The sequence below is a fragment of the Lepidochelys kempii genome, chromosome 1, assembly GCF_965140265.1.
Source record: "Lepidochelys kempii isolate rLepKem1 chromosome 1, rLepKem1.hap2, whole genome shotgun sequence".
Taxonomy (NCBI): domain Eukaryota; kingdom Metazoa; phylum Chordata; order Testudines; family Cheloniidae; genus Lepidochelys; species Lepidochelys kempii.
The window spans coordinates 47,240,631-47,260,248 of NC_133256.1; the positions used below are offsets into that span (position 1 = coordinate 47,240,631).

General features: G+C 39.8%; 1 protein-coding gene across 14 annotated transcripts in view; it reads left to right on the top strand.

Annotated features, from left to right (window-relative positions):
- FRY (FRY microtubule binding protein) overlaps positions 1-19,618 on the top strand; it is a 373,522-nt gene that overhangs the window by 344,649 nt on the left and 9,255 nt on the right. For 13 of the 14 annotated variants that reach the window (XM_073341316.1, XM_073341299.1, XM_073341325.1 and 10 more), the window contains 4 exons: positions 864-1,053; positions 10,177-10,326; positions 13,426-13,524; positions 14,282-14,365. In XM_073341316.1, coding sequence (XP_073197417.1) covers positions 864-1,053; positions 10,177-10,326; positions 13,426-13,524; positions 14,282-14,365 — 523 coding nt within the window. Of the gene's footprint in view, positions 1-863; positions 1,054-10,176; positions 10,327-13,425; positions 13,525-14,281; positions 14,366-17,190; positions 17,220-19,618 lie in introns of all 14 variants that reach the window. The other variant, XM_073341418.1, reaches the window with a different exon arrangement.

Sequence of the window (19,618 nt, forward strand, 5' to 3'; positions counted from 1 at the left end):
AGCAGGAAAACCCTTTCAAAACTTACTACACATGTACAAAGTGCAGTTTTCCATGGGTCATACTCAAGTTATGTCAAAACCAATTTCCCCTGAAAGCAAAAGGTCCTTCTCCTCAATTGGGTCTATTTCTCTGCCAAATTCTCACTTTCTTCCTCCAACCTTATGAACCGTAAAGCTACTCAGAACATATTTGTGGAGGGTGGGGCAAGGGGGAGAACAATGAGGAAAGTATGTTTATTTTTACTCTCCTGCTACTCAAAAACAGCTATACAATATTTGATCAAACTTTCCAAAATGTTAACTTTTGAGCAGAAACCAAGTATGGAAAATATCAGCCCAGTAGGTGATAATTTCAGAAAGTTCTGTGCAACTGAAAATAAGGATTTTGTAACCTTAATTATATAGAGAGACCAGCTTTAATATATTGTAGATAATTGTGCATATGTTACTAAGACAACATTTTCTTATACCAGTAGTGTGTATTGCAGATGCTTAAGCTCAACCTTTTGAATGTATTCAATACACAAAAAGAAAAAGAAAGTTAAAATTAAAGTAAATAAAAATTAATAATTGAAAAATACTTAACTTTTTTCCCTTAAAAATATGTTTTACAATTATGGGTGGGCATTCTGATTTAGAGGTATTGAGTTATACTCTCACATCTCGCCAGTCTCAAGCAGTAATTACCAAGATTCTAGTTACGATAGGAAGATAGTGGTATTTAGTATGTAGTGGTATGTAGTGGTATTTAGATTACATCAATTTATTGCAGCATGCTAAGACAATAAGCATCTTATCTACAGCATCTTTTGGATGTATTTGCATTATAGAGTGAGATGGTTTATTTTTCTCTTCTCCTCTAGTTTTGGTGAAGGTGACAGAAATGCCTCCCCTCCTCCTTCACCGTTCTTTTCTGCCATCCTTGCTGCATTTCAGCCCACTGCCTGTGATGATGCAGAAGAAGCCTGGCGTAGTCATATCAACCAGCTCATGTGCGATTCTGATGGGTCCTGCGCAGTTTATACATTTCATGTGTTCTCCTCTCTGTTTAAGGTAAGAGAATAGATCTGGAACTCTAAAACAATACCTTTAGGTGAGCACATAGACACACACACGCCCCTCCATACATTCTTAAATAGTAGTAGTAATGAATTACTTATTATGTTGTCAGGTTTCAGAGTGGTAGCTGTGTTAGTCTGTATCAGCAAAAAGAACAAGGAGTACTTGTGGCACCTTGGAGACTAACAAATTTATTTGAGCATAAGCTTTTGTGGGCTAAAGCCCACTTCATCAGATGCATGCAGTGGAAAATACAGTAGGAAGATATGTATATATACAGAGAACATGAAAAAATGGTGGTTGCCATACCAACTCTAACGAGACTAATCGATTAAGGTGGGCTATTAAGCCCAGCAGGAGAAAAAAAACTTTTGTAGTGATAATCAGGATGGCCCATTTCAAACAGTTGACAAGAAGGTATGAGTAACCATAGGGGGAAAATTAGCATGGGGAAATAGTTTTCAGTTTGTGTAATGACTCATCCACTCCCAGTCTTTATTCAAGCCTAATTTAATGGTGTACAGTTTGCAAATTAATTCCAGTTCTGCAGTTTCTCATTGGAGTCTGTTTTCGAAGTTTTTTTTGTTGAATAATTGTGACTTTTAGGTCTGTAATTGAGTGTCCAGGGAGGTTGAAATGTTCTCCTACTGGTTTTTGAATGTTCTAATTCTTGACATCTGATTTTGTATCCATTTATTATTTTGCTACAAAGATAGCTAGGAGTGCTGGTAGCGTAGAGCCTGTGGAGAGAGTCTACATAGCCAGACAATCCTGCTGTCAGGGTGCCAATGCCTGAGATGGATGGCATTGTGTTCTGTAGAACAGCCTCAGGAACAATTCTGACATCATAATCAAAAAGGCTGACAAAGGAGGTGCTGTCATCATCATGAATAGGTCGGAATATGAACGAGAGGCTGCTAGGCAGCTCTCTAACACCACATTCTACAGGCCATTACCCTCTGATCCCACTGAGGGTTACCAAAAGAAACTACACCATCTGCTCAAGAAACTCCCTGAAAAAGCACAAGAACAAATCTGCATAGACACACCCCTAGAACCCTGACCAGGGGTATTCTATCTGCTACCCAAGATCCATAAACCTGGAAATCCTGGAAGCCCCATCATCTCAGGCATTTGGCACCCTGACAGCAGCATTGTCTGGCTATGTAGACTCTCTCCTCAGGCCCTACGCTACCAGCACTCCTAGCTATCTTTGAGACACCACTGACTTCCTGAGGAAACTACAATCCATTGATGATCTTCCAGAAAACACCATCCTGGCCACTATGGATGTAGAAGCCCTCTACACCAACATTCCACACAAAGATGGACTACAAGCTGTCAGGAACAGTATCCCCAATAATGTCACGGCAAACCTGGTGGCTGAACTTGGTGACTTTGTCCTCACCCATAACTATTTCACAATTAGAAAAGGAGTACTTGTGGCACCTTAGAGACTAACCAATTTATTTGTGCATAAGCTTTCGTGAGCTACAGCTCACTTCATCAGATGTATACTGTGGAAAGTGTAGAAGATCTTTTTATACACACAAAGCATGAAAAAATACCTCCCCCCACCCCACTCTCCTGCTGGTAATAGCTTATCTAAAGTGATCACTCTCCTTACAATGTGTATGATGATCAAGTTGGGCCATTTCCAGCACAAATCCAGGTTTTCTCCCCCCCGCCCCCCCACCACAAACCCACTCTCCTGTTAGTAATAGCTTATCTAAACTGATCACTCTCCTTACAATGTGTATGATAATTAAGGTGGGCCATTTCCAGCACAGATCCAGGGTTTAACAAGAACGTCTGGGGGGGTGGGGGTAGGAAAAAACAAGGGGAAATAGGTTACCTTGCATAATGACTTAGCCACTCCCAGTCTCTATTCAAGCCTAAGTTAATTGTATCCAATTTGCAAATGAATTCCAATTCAACAGTCTCTTGCTGGAGTCTGGTTTTGAAGTATTTTTCTTGTAATATCGCAACTTTCATGTCTGTAATCGCGTGACCAGAGGGATTGAAGTGTTCTCCGTCTGGTTTATGAATGTTATAATTCTTGACATCTGATTTGTGTCCATTTATTCTTTTACGTAGAGACTGTCCAGTTTGACCAATGTACATGGCAGATGGGCATTGCTGGCACATGATGGCATATATCACATTGATGGATGTGCAGGTGAACGAGCCTCTGACAGATAGGAAACTACAATCCATCGGTGATCTTTCTGATACCACCATCCTGGCCACTATGGATGTAGAAGCCCTCTACAGCAACATTCCACACAAAGATGGACTACAAGCCATCAAGAACACTATCCCCGATAATGTCATGGCTAACCTGGTGGCTGAACTTTGTGACTTTGTCCTTACCCATAACTATTTTACATTTGGGGACAATGTATACCTTCAAATCAGCGGCACTGCTATGGGTACCCGCATGGTCCCACAGTATGCCAACATTTTTATGGCTGACTTAGAACAACACTTCCTCGGCTCTCGTCCCCTAATGCTCCTACTCTACTTGCGCTACATTGATGACATCTTCATCATCCGGACCCATAGAAAAGAAGCCCTTGAGGAATTCCACCATGATTTCAACAATTTCCATCCCACCATCAACCTCAGCCTGGACCAGTCCACACAAGAGATCCACTTCCTGGACACTACAGTGCTAATAAACGATGGTCACATAAACACCATCCTATACCGGAAACCTACTGACGGCTATTCCTACCTACATGCCTCCAGCTTTCACCCTGACCACACCACACGATCCATTGTCTACAGCCAAGCTTTGCGATACAACTGCATTTGCTCCAACCCCTCAGACAGAGACAAACACCTACAAGATCTCTATCAAGTGGTCTTACAACTACAGTACCCATCCGCTGAAGTGAAGAAACAGATTGACAGAACTAGAAGAGTACCCAGAAATTACCTAATACAGGACAGGCCCAACAAAGGAAATAACAGAATGCTACTAACCGTCACCTTCAGCCCCCAACTAAAACCTCTCCAGTGCATCATCAAGGATCTACAACCTACCCTGAAGGACGACCCATCACTCTCACAAGACTTGGGAGACAGCCAGTCCTTGCCTACAGACAGCCCCCCAACCTGAAGCAAATACTCACCAGCAACCACACACCACACAACAAAAACACTAACCCAGGAACTTATCCTTGCAACAAAGCCCGTTGCCAACTGTGTCCACATATCTATTCAGGGGACACCATCATAGGGCCTAATCACATCAGCCACACTATCAGAGGCTCGTTAACCTGCACATCTACCAATGTGATATATACCATCATGTGCCAGCAATGCCCCTCTGCCATGTACATTGGCCAAACCGGACAGTCTCTACATAAAAGAATAAATGGACGCAAATCAGACGTCAAGAATTATAACATTCAAAAACCAGTCGGAGAACACTTCAATCTCTCTGGTCACTCGATTACAGACCTAAAAGTCGCAATTCTTCAACAAAAAAATTTCGAAAACAGACTCCAACGAGAGACTGATGAATCGGAATTAATTTGCAAACTGGACACCATTAACTTAGGCTTGAATAAAGACAGGGAGTGATGTGTCATAACACAAAGTAAAACTATTTCCCCATGTTTATTTCCCACCCCCCTACTGTTCCTCACACGTTCTTGTCAACTGCTGGAAATGGCCCACCTTGATTATCACTACAAAAGCTTTTTTTTCTCTCCTGCTGGTAATAGGTCACCTTACCTGATCACTCTCGTTATAGTGTGTATGGTAACACCCATTGTTTCATGTTTTCTGTGTATATAAAATCACCCCACTGTATTTTCCACTGCATGCATCCGATGAAGTGAGCTGTAGCTCATGAAAGCTTATGCTCAATAAATTTGTTAGTTTCTAAGGTGCCACAAGTACTCCTTTTCTTTTTGAGACTGAGAGGTTACTGCAAAGCCTTAAACCACATATCAGTAATTCTTACAAAGTGACTTTTGGTTCCATATTTCTTAACATGTTCTTCTAGAGGTGAGAGAGTTGAAATGGACCAGTTGTCCCCATCCGTGCATGAATTCTTGAGCACAGCTGCAGAAACAGTGATAGCTGATATTTGTTACACATGTAGTCAAAGGAAGCCAGTCTATCATTTTGTATGAGGTCTTTTTAATTTTTGTTAGTTCTTTTTTTCTATCCAAATTGTCTTAAACATGGAGTTGGCCTTGATACTGAGAAGTGGGTTATTGCCTAGTGGTATGAGAGGAGAATTAGTAAGATTGGATGCTTTAATCATCTTAACATGTTGCAGGATGCTCCATGTAGATACAAAGAATGGATTTTTCCTTAAGGGTATGGCTAGCCTCTTAAGATATATAAAAGTAAAGCAGGAACTGAATGGTATACCTGAACTTTTTTCAATCTCAGACCAGGCCGATGTGTATACAGAGCCACTCGAGTAGAACCACCTTACAATAAGACACAATTGGAATGCTGGATAATATCAATACAAATCTGGCAACCCCATGTAACCTCCAGTTGTCCAGGATTTTTCAGGAGTCTGTTGTGACAAGTGAGGCTGTTTTATATCCCATGTAAATTGCACCATAAGCGTATTTATTCGAGCAAAGAGTGAAAGAGAGACTTGAAAGGCAATTGACTAATAATATAAGTCAATCTTGAGCAGATGTTAATTTTGGCTATTTCTGTTCTCCCCAGTAAAGAAAGAAGGAGGAGATGCCACCTCTCTAGATCCTTGGAAATTTCTTTTAATATATAGTCCATATTTATAGAAACAATTTTTGGAAGCTTAGGATATATCTTAACACCTAATTAAGTTATTTCCTTGCATATTTGAAATGGAAAATGCTGAAACTGAGAAGGATCTGGTCTTCTGAATATATCCATTGCTTCTGATTTATTCGAGCTAATGTGAAAACCAGAGATCTCTCCAAAAATGTCAACTACATTCAACAGAAACAGGAATGATGAGGATGGATCCTTCAATAGTACAAAAAATGTCATTAGCATATAAACTGATTTTGTATTCTTTCCTTTTTATAGTCACACCTTCAGTGGCTGAGTTCTGAGATATGTGCATTGCCAGTGATTCAAGAGAGAGATTAAAAAGGAAGGGTGATGGGACAGCCCTGTTATGTGTGTCTTTCTAGTTGAAATGTGGGAGAAGTAATTCCATTAGTTGATAGTGAAGCAAGGGTAGAGTTGTATGATGATGCACTGACCAAGTTCAGGAATATTGGTCCAAATCCAAAAATTTTTAGGTCAGCCATTAGATAAGGCCATTCAACTCTCTCCAAGGCCTTCTCTGAATCTAGAGACAAAGCTATGGAGGGAACATCTGACATCAGAGTTTGCTGGATGAATGGCTGCTGATAATACAAGAAAAATCCATCTTCCTTTAATGAAACCTACCTGATCTGCGTGTATAATTGATGGGATGATGGTGTCCAGTTGTGTCACTAAAATTTTTGCAATTATTTTGCAGTTTGTGTTTATATGGGGCAGAAGTCGCCACAGTTGCGACCATCTTTGTTCTTTAATATGTAAGTAATTAAAGCAGTTCTAATGTCGTGAGATATGGTTCCTTTTTTGGAATGTTTCAGTGAAGACCTTAGAAAGACTAGAAGATAGCTGATTACAAAACGTTTTGTAGAAATCTGCCAGTTAAGCCATCTATCACTGGGGCCTTGCTGGAATTCATATTTTTTTATAGCCTGTTTGATCTCTTGTGTTGTGAAAGCTTTGTCCATAAAGAGCACGTGTTCTGAAGTAAGGTTATTAAAAGGTAGGCCTTCAACAAAATGATTAAATTTATTAGAGCCACACTGGTTTTCTGATTTATATAAAGTTTGATAGAATTGCTTATATTGTTATTTACATCTATTGCTTCAAGGATGGCACTATCATTTTCTTGTAATAAGGAACAAATATTGTTGATAGTTCCATTGTGAGTCTTCCGACAAGTAGTTATCTGCTTTATCTCCTCATTCATAATATCTTTGTTTGACCCTGTTGAGTGTAAATTTGACGTGGCTAGATAAGCATTCATTATATTTATATTTGGCATTGATTAGAGAATGTAGGAGGTTTTCATTATTTTGGTCAGTCTTGTGCATTCGCTGCAACTCATTTATTTCCTTGGCCAGAGGACCTAGTAACTTGAGTCTATCTGTCTTTTTGTTTTGGGAGGAAACTAGCATCTTCAAGCTAGCACTGCAAGCTAGGAGTATCTTTAACCCCATGAAATGGCAGTATTCTATTCTTTGAGGTGAAAGCACAGGAACACCAACTTCCCTAAGCTTTTATCATCTAGTTCCTGACTTGTCCAGAAATTGATTGTTTTTGCACCACGGAATTTTGCCACGTATCTGCTAACTTCATAATATAAGACTGTTGACCCAGGCCAATGGGAAGTTTCACAAACAACTCCAAAATGTGCTAAATTTGCAATGTGAAATACTCCCAACATAGTTGATTGTGCAACAAAATCTTGTTTGGAGCAGCCTGTCAATCTAATACTGTGTTTAGCGAAAGACATGCAATTTTCAAGGCATCTAGAATTGGGACTGCCTCAAACTGTTTGTATATTAGGTGTTTGCCCACAACACAACAGACTTGTTTAAGATTTCTGAAATTATTAAAGTACTTCCTCGGTAAACTGATGGGATGTCTCTGGAGCCAGGTAATCTTCATGGGTCCCTGCTCTGCTGTTGCTTCTTTATGTTTAAGTTAATTCCTCCAGTAGGCCATCTAATTCAGTGATGATTGGAATCAAAGGCCAACAGTTAGCTTCTATAATTGAGGCCTTTACTGATTAATAAATATACTGCTGAAAATGCTCTTTCCAGCTGGAGGAGGAGAATATCAGATGAAGGAGTAAAAAATCCTGAGAAAATTGTACTATTTTTATGTTCATATAAAATGTTCATGGATGTTATTGACATGCACTTCTCACTACTCTTTTCATGTACGATTAGTAAACCCAATGCTGATTAACAATACTGTTCCCAAAAGCCTCTGTTTACATGAAACATAGGATCTGATTCAGGTCTGGGCTAAGTTGGTGCAAATCCCAGTGACTGAAGTCAGCAGGAGGGAGCTGAGCCCACTTATTGCATGACTGATGGCCATGTAATTACATACTATTAACTGTGAACTAAAAAGCCAGCCTGTTCGCAGCTGAAATTTCAACATTCTCTGCAATATTACCTAAAATAAATGAAAGGGTATGTTAATTTAAGAGTTCTGGTAACCAATTAAGTTCATTTTTTGTAGTATAATATTGGCTAATTATGCAAATACTGTATACTAAGTAGCCCCATTATCTCTAACACTTTACTACTAGAACAGTATTTAGTTAGTAGGCGCTTCATACTTCCCTTCTAATTTGCCCTTATCTTGTAATTAGCCCACGTAGACTGAATTCAGAATTGCCTACTTTTTTTTACTCTAAAAACTATTCAAATCAAGTAAGAGGAATGAGAAATTATAGTACATTCAGGGTGTGAATCTGAGCAAGCCAGCAAGTGATACTTAATTAGCCCAAAAGGATTGTTTCTAAATGTGACATATATAGAGTTTAGTGTTTGACTTCAATGGGACTTCTCCCAGTAGTAAGCACTACGCTTGGTTCTGCTTGCAAGATCAAGTCTTCTATGTTTCAGTCACACTGTCTTTACTTTAAGATTTTTACACACTTTGCTTTGGCCTCCTAAACTCAACAAATTTTAAGAAATGCTGCTTAATATAAAGAATTAATCTGCACTTGCTACTTCACTATTTAGAAAAACTTCTTTAAATGGCCGCCCATTCCCATGTCCACTCATGCAAAATAATTTATTTTTTTATACTGTCTCTACCCTTTACATCCATGTATTACTTTAGAGCCTGGACAACTGCTGTGAACCAAGGGATGGAGACACCAAGATTAGAGCTGAGTGAATAGTGGATTTTTCAAGTTCTCTGGTATTTCCAAAAGATCATGAAAAAAATTATATTGGGTCAAATAAAATGTTTAATTTCTACAAAATCAAAATGTTTCACTTAGTTTTCATCTATTTTTCAACATTTTTTATTTTTTAAATAAAAATAAAAGGAAATCAATCAAAGGTGTTTTAGAGGAACAGTCAGGAATGGACAGTTATGGATTAAATTTGTCCATAGGGTAGATTTCTCCCGGACCATGGTTGATTTGTGCCTCAAGGCATGAGGGTTTATAAATCCCTTTTAAAATTGCTTTTCCTATCTAGTGCAACGTAGGTGGTCTAATTATCTGTACAGCGTCTCTTGGCTTTTTTAAAATGTCAATCCTACTGAGCTTTTGGTCTCAGAGGTATATTGTGGCAGTGATATTTGCATAATTGTTTCAATTCTTGAAAGGCTTAAACTGTCTTTTTATTACTATTATTTATTAAATGGAAGTCATTTAAAAGAAGTTACAGGAGCAGTATGCTCCTTGAAGACCAAGACTATGTACTCTTTTAGGTGCTGTACCTACTCAGATATCAAAAATCTGTGTGAACAATAGTTTCCAGATGCAACTTTATATTGTTGGAGCCTTCCCAAGCAGCAGAGGTGTTCAAGCAAGGAGGTTTCTCTGAAGAGTGGAAAACAAAAGGAGAGAAACCTCTTTCATGAGTTTCTGTGCTGCTGTTTGATATTAGGCTTGTTGCTACATTGTTTGATTGGCCTCTTGATATTGGGTACTAACAAAACAGTATCCAGAATGGGCAGAGAATTCGTGTGTTGATCAACACTGATGATCAGCAGGAACAAGAAAAAGCTACATGAGGGTACGTAGTTTATAAAGAATGAATCATCCTCACAAGCAAGAACATGGTACTTCAGCAGCAGTTTGTAATTCCATTGCTAAATGTGAATTCTCTGGCCAGTTCCACAGCTGCCTATCTGGAAAAACTTCTGAGCACTGTGTCCAGTGTAATAGTAATTGTTATTCAATATCCTTGTGCAAACATTCACTTCCTCCCATGGGGATGGTTTCTTTCGCACTTGCTGTTATTCTATGAAAAAGGAATGTATGCAATTGTGTTTGCAAAGGAAAGATGTTTGTACTTGAGCAATGAATGTGATAAGAACTATTTTGTTTCACAGAATATTCAGAAAAGGTTCTGCTTCCTAACTTGTGATGCTGCCAGTTACCTTGGCGACAACCTACGAGGAATAGGCTCAAAGTTTGTGAGCTCTTCTCAGATGCTAACTTCCTGTTCAGAATGCCCCACTCTTTTCGTAGATGCTGAAACGGTGAGTATATTCCTGTAGAGGATAATGACTAACATGTCCAGCATGTGTCGTGTAAAGGAGGCTAGGGTGGCAAAAACCTCACTCAGAATATTCTTGGGTTGGCAGGCTTAGATTTCTACCCAAACTATTTGCACAGCCTTATTGGAGAATACTGGAAACATCCAGCTTCTTTTGTTAGAAGTGATTTTGTTTTCTTCAGTCAAAATTGCGCTTATAATAAGGATGCAAGTTTGTAGTTTGAAGACATTGTAGAGCAGAATCTTGCTAGTTCACACTTTGGTGAAACCCAAATCCACATATTCAGTTTGCATTATGTTTTGGATTAGTAATAATAGTAACAACTAGGGGGTCATACACTTCTTTGCTTTTGTGGGTCCAAAGAATTGCACACACCAGAAGGCTACTTGTATTCCTCCATTTTCCCATTCCACCCTCAAGCTCCCTAGGTGCTATTCTCCCGTTCCTTCTTTTTCAGGGACTCCTTGCACATGCCCTGTGCCAGGGTCTCTGCATGCTTTCCCATTGCCCCCTTTTTCCCATCTCAGGGTACACCACTCTCCCCCATACACCCCTTTTCCTCCTTCTGCCCATACTAGAATCCCCATTTCTCCCCACATGCCAGGGTCTTTGCATGTGCTCCCTATTCTCCCCACACAAAAGTTCCCCACCCTGCCCATAGTTTTATGTGATTAATAATTAAGCAATCAATCTGCAAACACCTAGAAGATAATAAGGTGATAAATAACAGTCAGCATGGATTTGTCAAGAACAAATCATGTCAAACCAACATAATAGCTTTCTTTGACAGGGTAACAAGCCTTGTGGATAGGGGGAAGCAGTAGATGTGGTATATCTCGACTTTAGTAAGGCTTTTGATACTGTCTTGCATGACCTTCTCATAAACAAACTAGTGAAATACAACCTAGATGGAGCTACTATAAGGTGAGTTCATAACTGGTTGGAAAATCATTCCCAGAGAGTAGTTCTCAGTGGTTCACAGTCATGCTGGAATGGCATAACGAGTGGGGTCCTGCACGGATCGGTTCTGGGTCTGGTTCTGTTCAATATCTTCATCAATGACAGGGGTTCTCAAACTGGGGGTTGGGACCCCTCAGGGGGTCTTGAGGATATTACATGGAGGGTCACGAGCTGTCAGCCTCCACCCCAAACCCCACTTTGCCTCCAGCATTTATAATGGCGTTAAATATATTAAAAAGTGCTTCTAATTTATAAGCGGGGGTCGCACTCAGAGGCTTGCTATGGGAAAGGGGTCACCAGTACAAAAGTTTGAGAACCACTGATCAATGATTTAGATAATGGCATTGAGAGTACACTTATAAAGGTTGTTACAAGGAGGAGGGAGAAAAATTGTTCTCCTTAACCTCTGCGGATAGGTCAAGAAGTAATGGGCTTAAATTGCAGCAAGGGCGGTTTATGTTGGACATTAGGAAGTTTTTCCTAAACTGTCAGGGTGGTTAAGCACTGGAAGAAATTGCCTAGGGAGGTTGTGGAATCTCCATCATTGGGGATTTTTGTCCCTCATTGTCTGTCCTTTGGGGGAAATTGTAGGAAGGTCATTGAATGACTGTCAGCACCTGAGTGATTTAGCCTCCATCCTTACTGCAAAGTGGGTGGGTTCTAGCCCGAATTGAAGTGGAGGCCATTTTCTAACCCCCAGCGTGGTAAGGTAGTACGGACTTAAGACACCTCCAAACTCAAGTCAGAAGATTTTTTTTTATTGTATGGATGGTAGAAAGACTAAGGCTAGGACACATGTAAGACCCCAGGTTAACTGTGCAATGTAGACATACCCTCAAGTGGAAACTAGCTAGGTTCTACAGATAATTTGGGAAGAGTAGGGAGATTGCTATTTGGAAAGCACCATGTTATACACGTTGACTCCATCAACACACTCTCATGCTGTGAAGCAAGGCTTCTCTCGTGCTGCTGCTCTGGACAGGGCAAAGTAGTTGGAGTACCATGTATTTCTGTTGGAGAGAAAAGAGTGAAGAAGAAGCCAGCAGGTGGCTTTTGAAGAGGCCATCAGATTTTAGTGGGGCAGGCTTTCAGAATGGCCTTCCTTTTGCTGCTTTGTGGTTCAGTATGGAGCTCTTGGGAAAGCCAACAGTGCCTGTGCACTCCCTCAGCTGCCCTACTTGCCTCCGTGATTGAAGTTGACAAGCAGCCAATATTGTGTGCATTGCCAGGTTGGCATGGAACACTTCATGACATTTGAGTCATCTCTTCCTCTTCTAGCTCTATATTTGAAAGACAAGAGGAGGGGGCAGAACTGGCTCTAGCCATGCTGAGTCATCAGAGAACACAATATGCTCAGCAGCTTCATTTGAGTTTGGTGTAATATGGGTTATATGATACAGACTGGCTTTACGAAATGAGACAACCTTTCTAATTTCTTGTGACTTTGTCCATCTTTTATCAATTAGCCATAGGTAGATGTTCTGTGATGGCAGTGTGATCTTGTGCATTTTATATAAAGCTGCGAGCTAGAAACTTCTGAACTATAATCTGGGTCAGCTCTGACTCACTGCTGTGGCCTTGGAAAAGTTATTAATTTCTGTGCATCTGTTTCTGTATCTGTAAAAATGTGTATACTGTTACTTACCTCACAGGAGAGTTGTGAAGATTAACTGGTTAATATTTGTACGGCACTTTGTGTATTTATTTGGGAAGGTCAGCTTTCTGTCTAGCATTTTGGGCTGAAGCCCAGAGTACAAATGTGTTTCCTGAGATTTTAGTAATAAGAGCTAAGGTGGCTGTTTCAGCTCCAATAGCCCCTGAACATGCCCTGTGGATGGAATCAAGCTCTGAAAGTCAAAAGAAAGTGCTAGTTACTCCAGAAACCCTTACTGGCTGCCAGAAGCATTAGCAAGATGGGTTGTGTTTTCAATTTTAATTCCAGTTGGAGCAGGAACCTGTACATCCAGAAATGTTAGTAGAGTTTTAGCATAGGATTGAGACTGGCAATGGGTAAACTTTAGAGTGCCTTTTTGCAGTGCATACCATAGTTTCTACTTTACTAATATTTTTCTTCTTTAATAGTAAAATTTACTGGCCCATTTTTTGTTTTAATGTTTCCAGCTTCTCTCCTGTGGACTTCTTGAAAAGCTAAAATTCAGTGTTCTAGAACTACAGGAGTATTTGGACACATACAACAACAGGAAAGAAGCAACTCTCTCAGTAAGTGGGATTTCTATGCTTTATTGCCCTGTGTATTCATATATTAAAATGTTTTGATCTGAAATCTGTTTAAATTAATAGTAGTATAACATTTTGTAGGTCAATATTGTATCTAGAATTTGGATCCATAAATGTTTTCTCTCTCTTTTTTTGGGAAGATATGGTAATTGATACAACAAGAATTAAAAGAATGGCTCTTTATATAGCTTAATTTAAAATGTGTGTGAATTCTCTAGTCTTTCAAGCTCCTCCTCTCTATTAATTAGTAATTCATGTATTAATTTGTTTTGTTTATACGATATAAACACTATTAGAAATCAGAATTATAGCTTTTTAACTCAACCCACTCATGCAAAATGTGTTGGGCTGTCTGAATGAAGAGCTTAATTGCAAAACTTGACTTAATATGTTTTCAAGACATGATATTGTGAGACTAAAATACTAATGAAAAGAAAAGGAGTACTTGTGGCACCTTAGAGACTAACAAATTTATTTGAGCATAAGCTTTCGTGAGCTACAGCTCACTTCATCGGATGCAGTGAAAATTTTCACTGCATGCATCCAATGAAGTGAGCTGTAGCTCACAAAAGCTTATGCTCAAATAAATTTGTTAGTCTCTAAGGTGCCACAAGTACTCCTTTTCTTTTTGCGGATACAGACTAACACGGCTGCTACTCTGAAGCCTTAAAATATTTATGTTACCCTTCTTTAAATCTAGCCAGAGCTGATACCTCACTTTTTTTTTCTCTGAAAACAGTGGCTTGCAAACTGCAAAGCAACGTTTGCTGGGGGTTCACAAGATGGAGTTATTACTTGTCAGCCAGGGGACTCTGAAGAAAAGGTAATAAGGAGCTATTTTACCTTCCTGTCAAGTGACAGTTATGCATTGTTTCTTGATGCCAAAAGAAGCTGGTGCCTTTCCCTCCTTGTGTCCCTTTGCAGAGCTTGGACACAATACCAGTTCTTGCACTTATGAGTCTATTGTCGCTGTTGGCACAGGCCTGCCCAAAGTGGGTGGAGAACGGGTGGGGATATGGTTCTGTCCTCCCACTCTGCACCAGTAGGCAGAGCTGGCCCTGACCAGGGCCAATGTATATTGCTCTGTAACAGCAGTAACTTTCCTACAGCATAATGTCTCTGGGAGTTCCTTCTGGTGCACTTTATTTCCAGAGCACCTTCAATGTGGCCAGTGGCTTTGCAGCCACAATCTGGCCCCATAGTGTGTAGACTTTTTGCATTTGAGCTTTAATACCTGAAATATTAAGCCTTTCACCTTTAAATTATCGGTTGAAATCCAACTGATGTTAGTAGTAACAAAATATTTACCATCAAAGGACTTTTCAGTGCTCTGTGGAGTAATTAATGCTGTGGAAAAACACTTATGCGAAACAATGTTTCATGTATTGCATTTGAAACAAAAGATTCCTGTATATGCTATGCAGTGATTGCCATAAAGCAGTCAACAGTCTTCCTGGTTCTGTGCTATTTTAACTATAGAGAACAATTGGTATCTCAAACACCATTGTGTGGGAAGTGTTGGAAAATGTTATTCTTTTTTAATGGCAAATACTGTATATGTTCATGGCAGAGCAAGTGCTAGACAATTTAGATGTCTTCAAGTCACCAGGGCCTGATGAAAAACATCCTAGTATACTCAAGGAGCTGACTGAGGAGATATCTGAGCCATTAGGGATTATCTTCGAAAAGTCATGGACAACGGGAGAGATTCCAGAGGACTGGAAATGGGCAAATATATTGCCTATCCATCAAAAGGGGAATAAAAACAGCCCAGGGAATTACAGACCAGTCAGCTTAATTTCAGTACCCAGAAAGATAATGGAGCAAATAATTAAGCAATCAGTTTGCAAACACCTAGAAGATAATAAGGTGATAAGTAACAGTCAGCATAGATTTGTCAAGAACAAATTGTCAAACCAACATAATAGCTTTTTTTCACAGGGTAACAAGTCTTGTGGCTGGGGGGAAGCAGTAGATGTGGTATATGTTGATTTTAGTAAGGCTTTAAATAATGCCTCACATGACCTTCTCGTAAACAAACTAGGGAAATACAGCCTACATGGAGATACTATAAGGTGGGTGCATAACTGGTTTGAAAGTCATTCCCAGTTAGTAGTAATAAGGGGTTCTCAGTCAAGCTGGAAGGGTATATTGAGTGAGGTCCAACAGGGATCAGTTCTGGGTCTGGTTCTGTTCAATATCTTTATCAATGATTTAGATAACAGCATAGAGAGTACACTTATGAAGTCTGTGGTTGAAGCTGAGAGGGGTTGCAAGTGCTTGGAGGATAGATTACAATTCAAAATGATCTGGACAAACTGGAAAAATGGTTTGAAGTAAATAGGATGAAATTCAATAAGGACATATGCAAAGTACTTCATTTAGGAAGGAACAATCAGTTGCACACATACAAAATGGGAAATGACTGCCTAGGAAGGAGTACTGTTGAGAGGGCGAACACACTTAAGAAGTTACATCTTAAGGCAGAAGAAAGAAAAAACATGACATTCCCTCCTTCTTTGTCTTTTTGTGTGTAAAAAAAGGACAATAACCTTTTCAGAACTACACACCTGAAATTTTAGCCATATTTTCCTCTAACACGTTTTCTCTACTTGTTCATTATCTCTCCTCTCCCATTCTCTCCCTTTTTTTCTGGTTCATTTTCTTTCTTATTCCTTCTCCCCTTTTTTTCTGATCATCCTTTGTTCCTCTTCCTCTGTTTGCCAGAAGCTGGGAATAGGCGACAGGGCATGGATCACTTAATGATTACCTGTTCTATTCATTCCCTCTGGGCACCTGGCATTGACCACTGTTCAAAGACAAGATACTGGGCTCAATGGACCTTTGGTCTGACCCAGTATGGCCATTCTTATGTTCTTATGTTTCTTGCTTCATTTTTTCCCTCCTTTGTACTTCGCTTTCTGTTCCTGCTCTCCCTTACTTTTTGTGCACGTGCATTTGTGAACATATGGGAAGGGAGAGCAAATTCCACAGCTAGTGCTTCCCCTCTTCCCCCTCCCCCCCACCCTGTCCCAGTGTATTTTGGCTGCCTTGACACTTTTAGCATTAAAGCCTGTGGACAAGTGCCAGCATAAGTATATGCACACATTGGGAAAGCTGCTCACATACCTGACAACGCTTGGGTTGCATTTTACAAGCCCTGATGTAATGACACATGGGCATGTTGTGGGTGGGCTGTGTGCAAAACTAAGTAAAAGATGGATATGGGGAAAGATTCCTTATTGCTTTTATAACTACAGTTCAAATATGAGGTAATATTTGTGTGGAGGTTTAACGACTGGAATATGTTTAATCATTGTCTTCCCACTGTACTAGAACTGAAACCAAACAGTAGCTTAAAAAGTTCCTGATGTACTGCTGTTTTTAAAGCTTCCTCGTCCTCACCAGTCCCTGCTTTCATAATTGTAATTCTCAGTCCCATTTTACAACATCTTGTTCATTATTTTAAAAGGAAATAAAGCAGAAGGAATAGAGAGAACACTGAATGATGCACAAAGGGGGATTAAAATGTGAATTGGGTACATAGAATCTGCATAAGATACTAAATGGCCTAAACACATCTAAAAATATGAATGTCATATTACAGTTGTGTTGTGTTTGTCTTTAATAAGGTGTTCTCTATTTCAGAGTTAATGTGTGTGTTTTGTGAAGCAAGGGTTAGTATACAAACTACTTGTTGGTCAGAATGAAAAGAAGTGTTTCTCGCTGCTGCAGGAATCCCTATTCTCTTCCCAACAATGTTCCCTCAACACAAAATGTATTATTCCTGGGAGTTCACAAGATGGTAGGACTTTTGATGGACAGATACATAAGTTTATCTTCTCCCCTCCCATTCACCTGTCCATATGAAACAGTTCTTCTCACCAAAAGGCCTTTCTTCTCCAACACTTTTCATTCTATTTACTTATCAAAAGTATAATGGGAGGAAGACTCCAGGGAAGCATGTGCTGAGAAAGTGTCATTGGGAAGGGAAAAATAACTCCTACAATGGTGAGTAATTTTTTCCATGCCTTTCTTCTGCTCTTCACCCTGAGCATGAAATGATAGTTCCAGAAAAGCACAGAATGAAGAAGATGGGGATATGCCAAAGAATAAAATAATTGTTGGTAAAAGAAAGGCTCTCTATTTTACAGAGGAAGCAATAGGGGAACCTACCTAAACTCTTTAATGCCATTTAAAGGTTATATATAGGTCCTAGAATGCTGCTTGGCACATGAACTCCCTCTTCTGACCTTCGAACAGCCCCTCAGCCCTGCCAAGCTCATCATCAAAAGCAAGTTCCCCAGGACGCACCAACTCAAAGCAGCACCAGCCCCTGCCAGAACAACAGTTGCAAACCCTGCAGATATATCTCCATGGCTACAATAATCAATACTCCACACAACACACCTTTCAAGATTCACAAGTCCTACACATGCTTATCACAACATGTGATGCAGTGCATCAAATGCCCCAGTAACAACTATGTCAGCAAAACCAATCATTTTACAAGGTGTGATTCCTACTTGATGCCAATTTGGTTTAACTCCTACTGGGTTAACCACAGAAGGCTCCCTGATAAAGTTGGATTAGGAAGATCTGGAAACAAGTCTCAGTTTCAGTAAAGTTGAGCACTCACAGCAACTCTTGAAGCTAAACTAGGAACTCTGTTAATGATGTAAGTCCTCTGTACTGGCTGACTACAAATGGGCACATGCAGCCTTTAAACATGGAGTTGAATTGGCTCCTGCACCCAGCTCCTGGAAAGGAGGAATACATAGCTATCCAAAATACAGCTACAGGCTAAGCACAGTTTCTACTGCCTTCAAATGCAACAGTTACTTAGGGATATATTAGCACACGTTCTCTCTCTCTCTCTCTCATACTTTCCAAGGCTCACAGAGCAACATCTGAAAACAGTAGAACCAATGCTGAGGACTGGAACACCTGAACATCATCCACTTGCTGCTGAATGCTCCAGCTCCTGTGGGATTCTCCTGTGTCAATGAATGGCGAAGAATTGTATTACCTTTAAAGTGTCTGTCTAGTCTGGAGTCACATTAGCACCTTCAGAATAATGGGGTGACTCCCATCTCTTTTTAGGACCTATAAGTACTTCCTTAAAATCACGAAAAGGCTTACCGGCATCAGACTACTTCTTTGCCATCTTTCTACCCTGTTTTAATGGCCCCAGTTCTGATCTTGTCAAAACTGAAAAACTACTTTTTTCCTGAAAAAAAGATAAATCAAAATTTTGGTGGAGCACAGTGACTTTCTTACTTTTTTCTTTCTTAGACCTATTTGAAAAATATGGGTAATATTCATTCCTACAGGGTTTTTACCACGCAGGTCTGTCAACTAATCTCTATCCTCTCTCTCACACACATACCAAGAAAATTTAGACTGGCGCCTGAGAGACCTTTGAGTGCTAAAGTCATTCTGCCTGAACAGTTAAATGGCAGGGGAAGGCAAATGAGTTCTCAATCAAAAACTGATTACCCTCTCAACTTCCAAGGTATATTACTTTTCATGCTGAGGGAGCCAGGATGAGGAATTAAAATCATTATCAAATTATAGAGCCAAGTTGTGGCTGGGCATCATTAACCTAGAGGATCTCAAGTATATTTATTTAAAGAGTGGTATGTTTTCCTTCAGTGAGCAGGGAGGGTTTTGTTCTCTTGACTTACTCTGTGCCTTTCCCTTCATCCTCACCTCTCCTCCCCCTCCACTCACCCACACTCACATACACTTTCTTTTTGGAAGCAGGGGAGAGAAGGCAGCTTTTCTTGAACAACAGACCATGGAATTCACTCTTTTTTTGGCTGCTTTCCCCCACTTTTAAAAAGTAAATTCCATGGTAAATTAGGACACACTTACTTTTTTACTGAATCAGGGATTTTTAAAAGTTCACATAAAAGCTGAAGATGGTGCCAAAATTTGGAAATATATAAGTGAAATGCTTTGACAAATGCAAATCAGTGTAGTTCTGAATTTACTGGCACAGTAATCTGTCTTATCTCTTCCTGTTTGATCTTATATTTAGTTGTACAAGGCTTAATTACATAAACTGCATGGA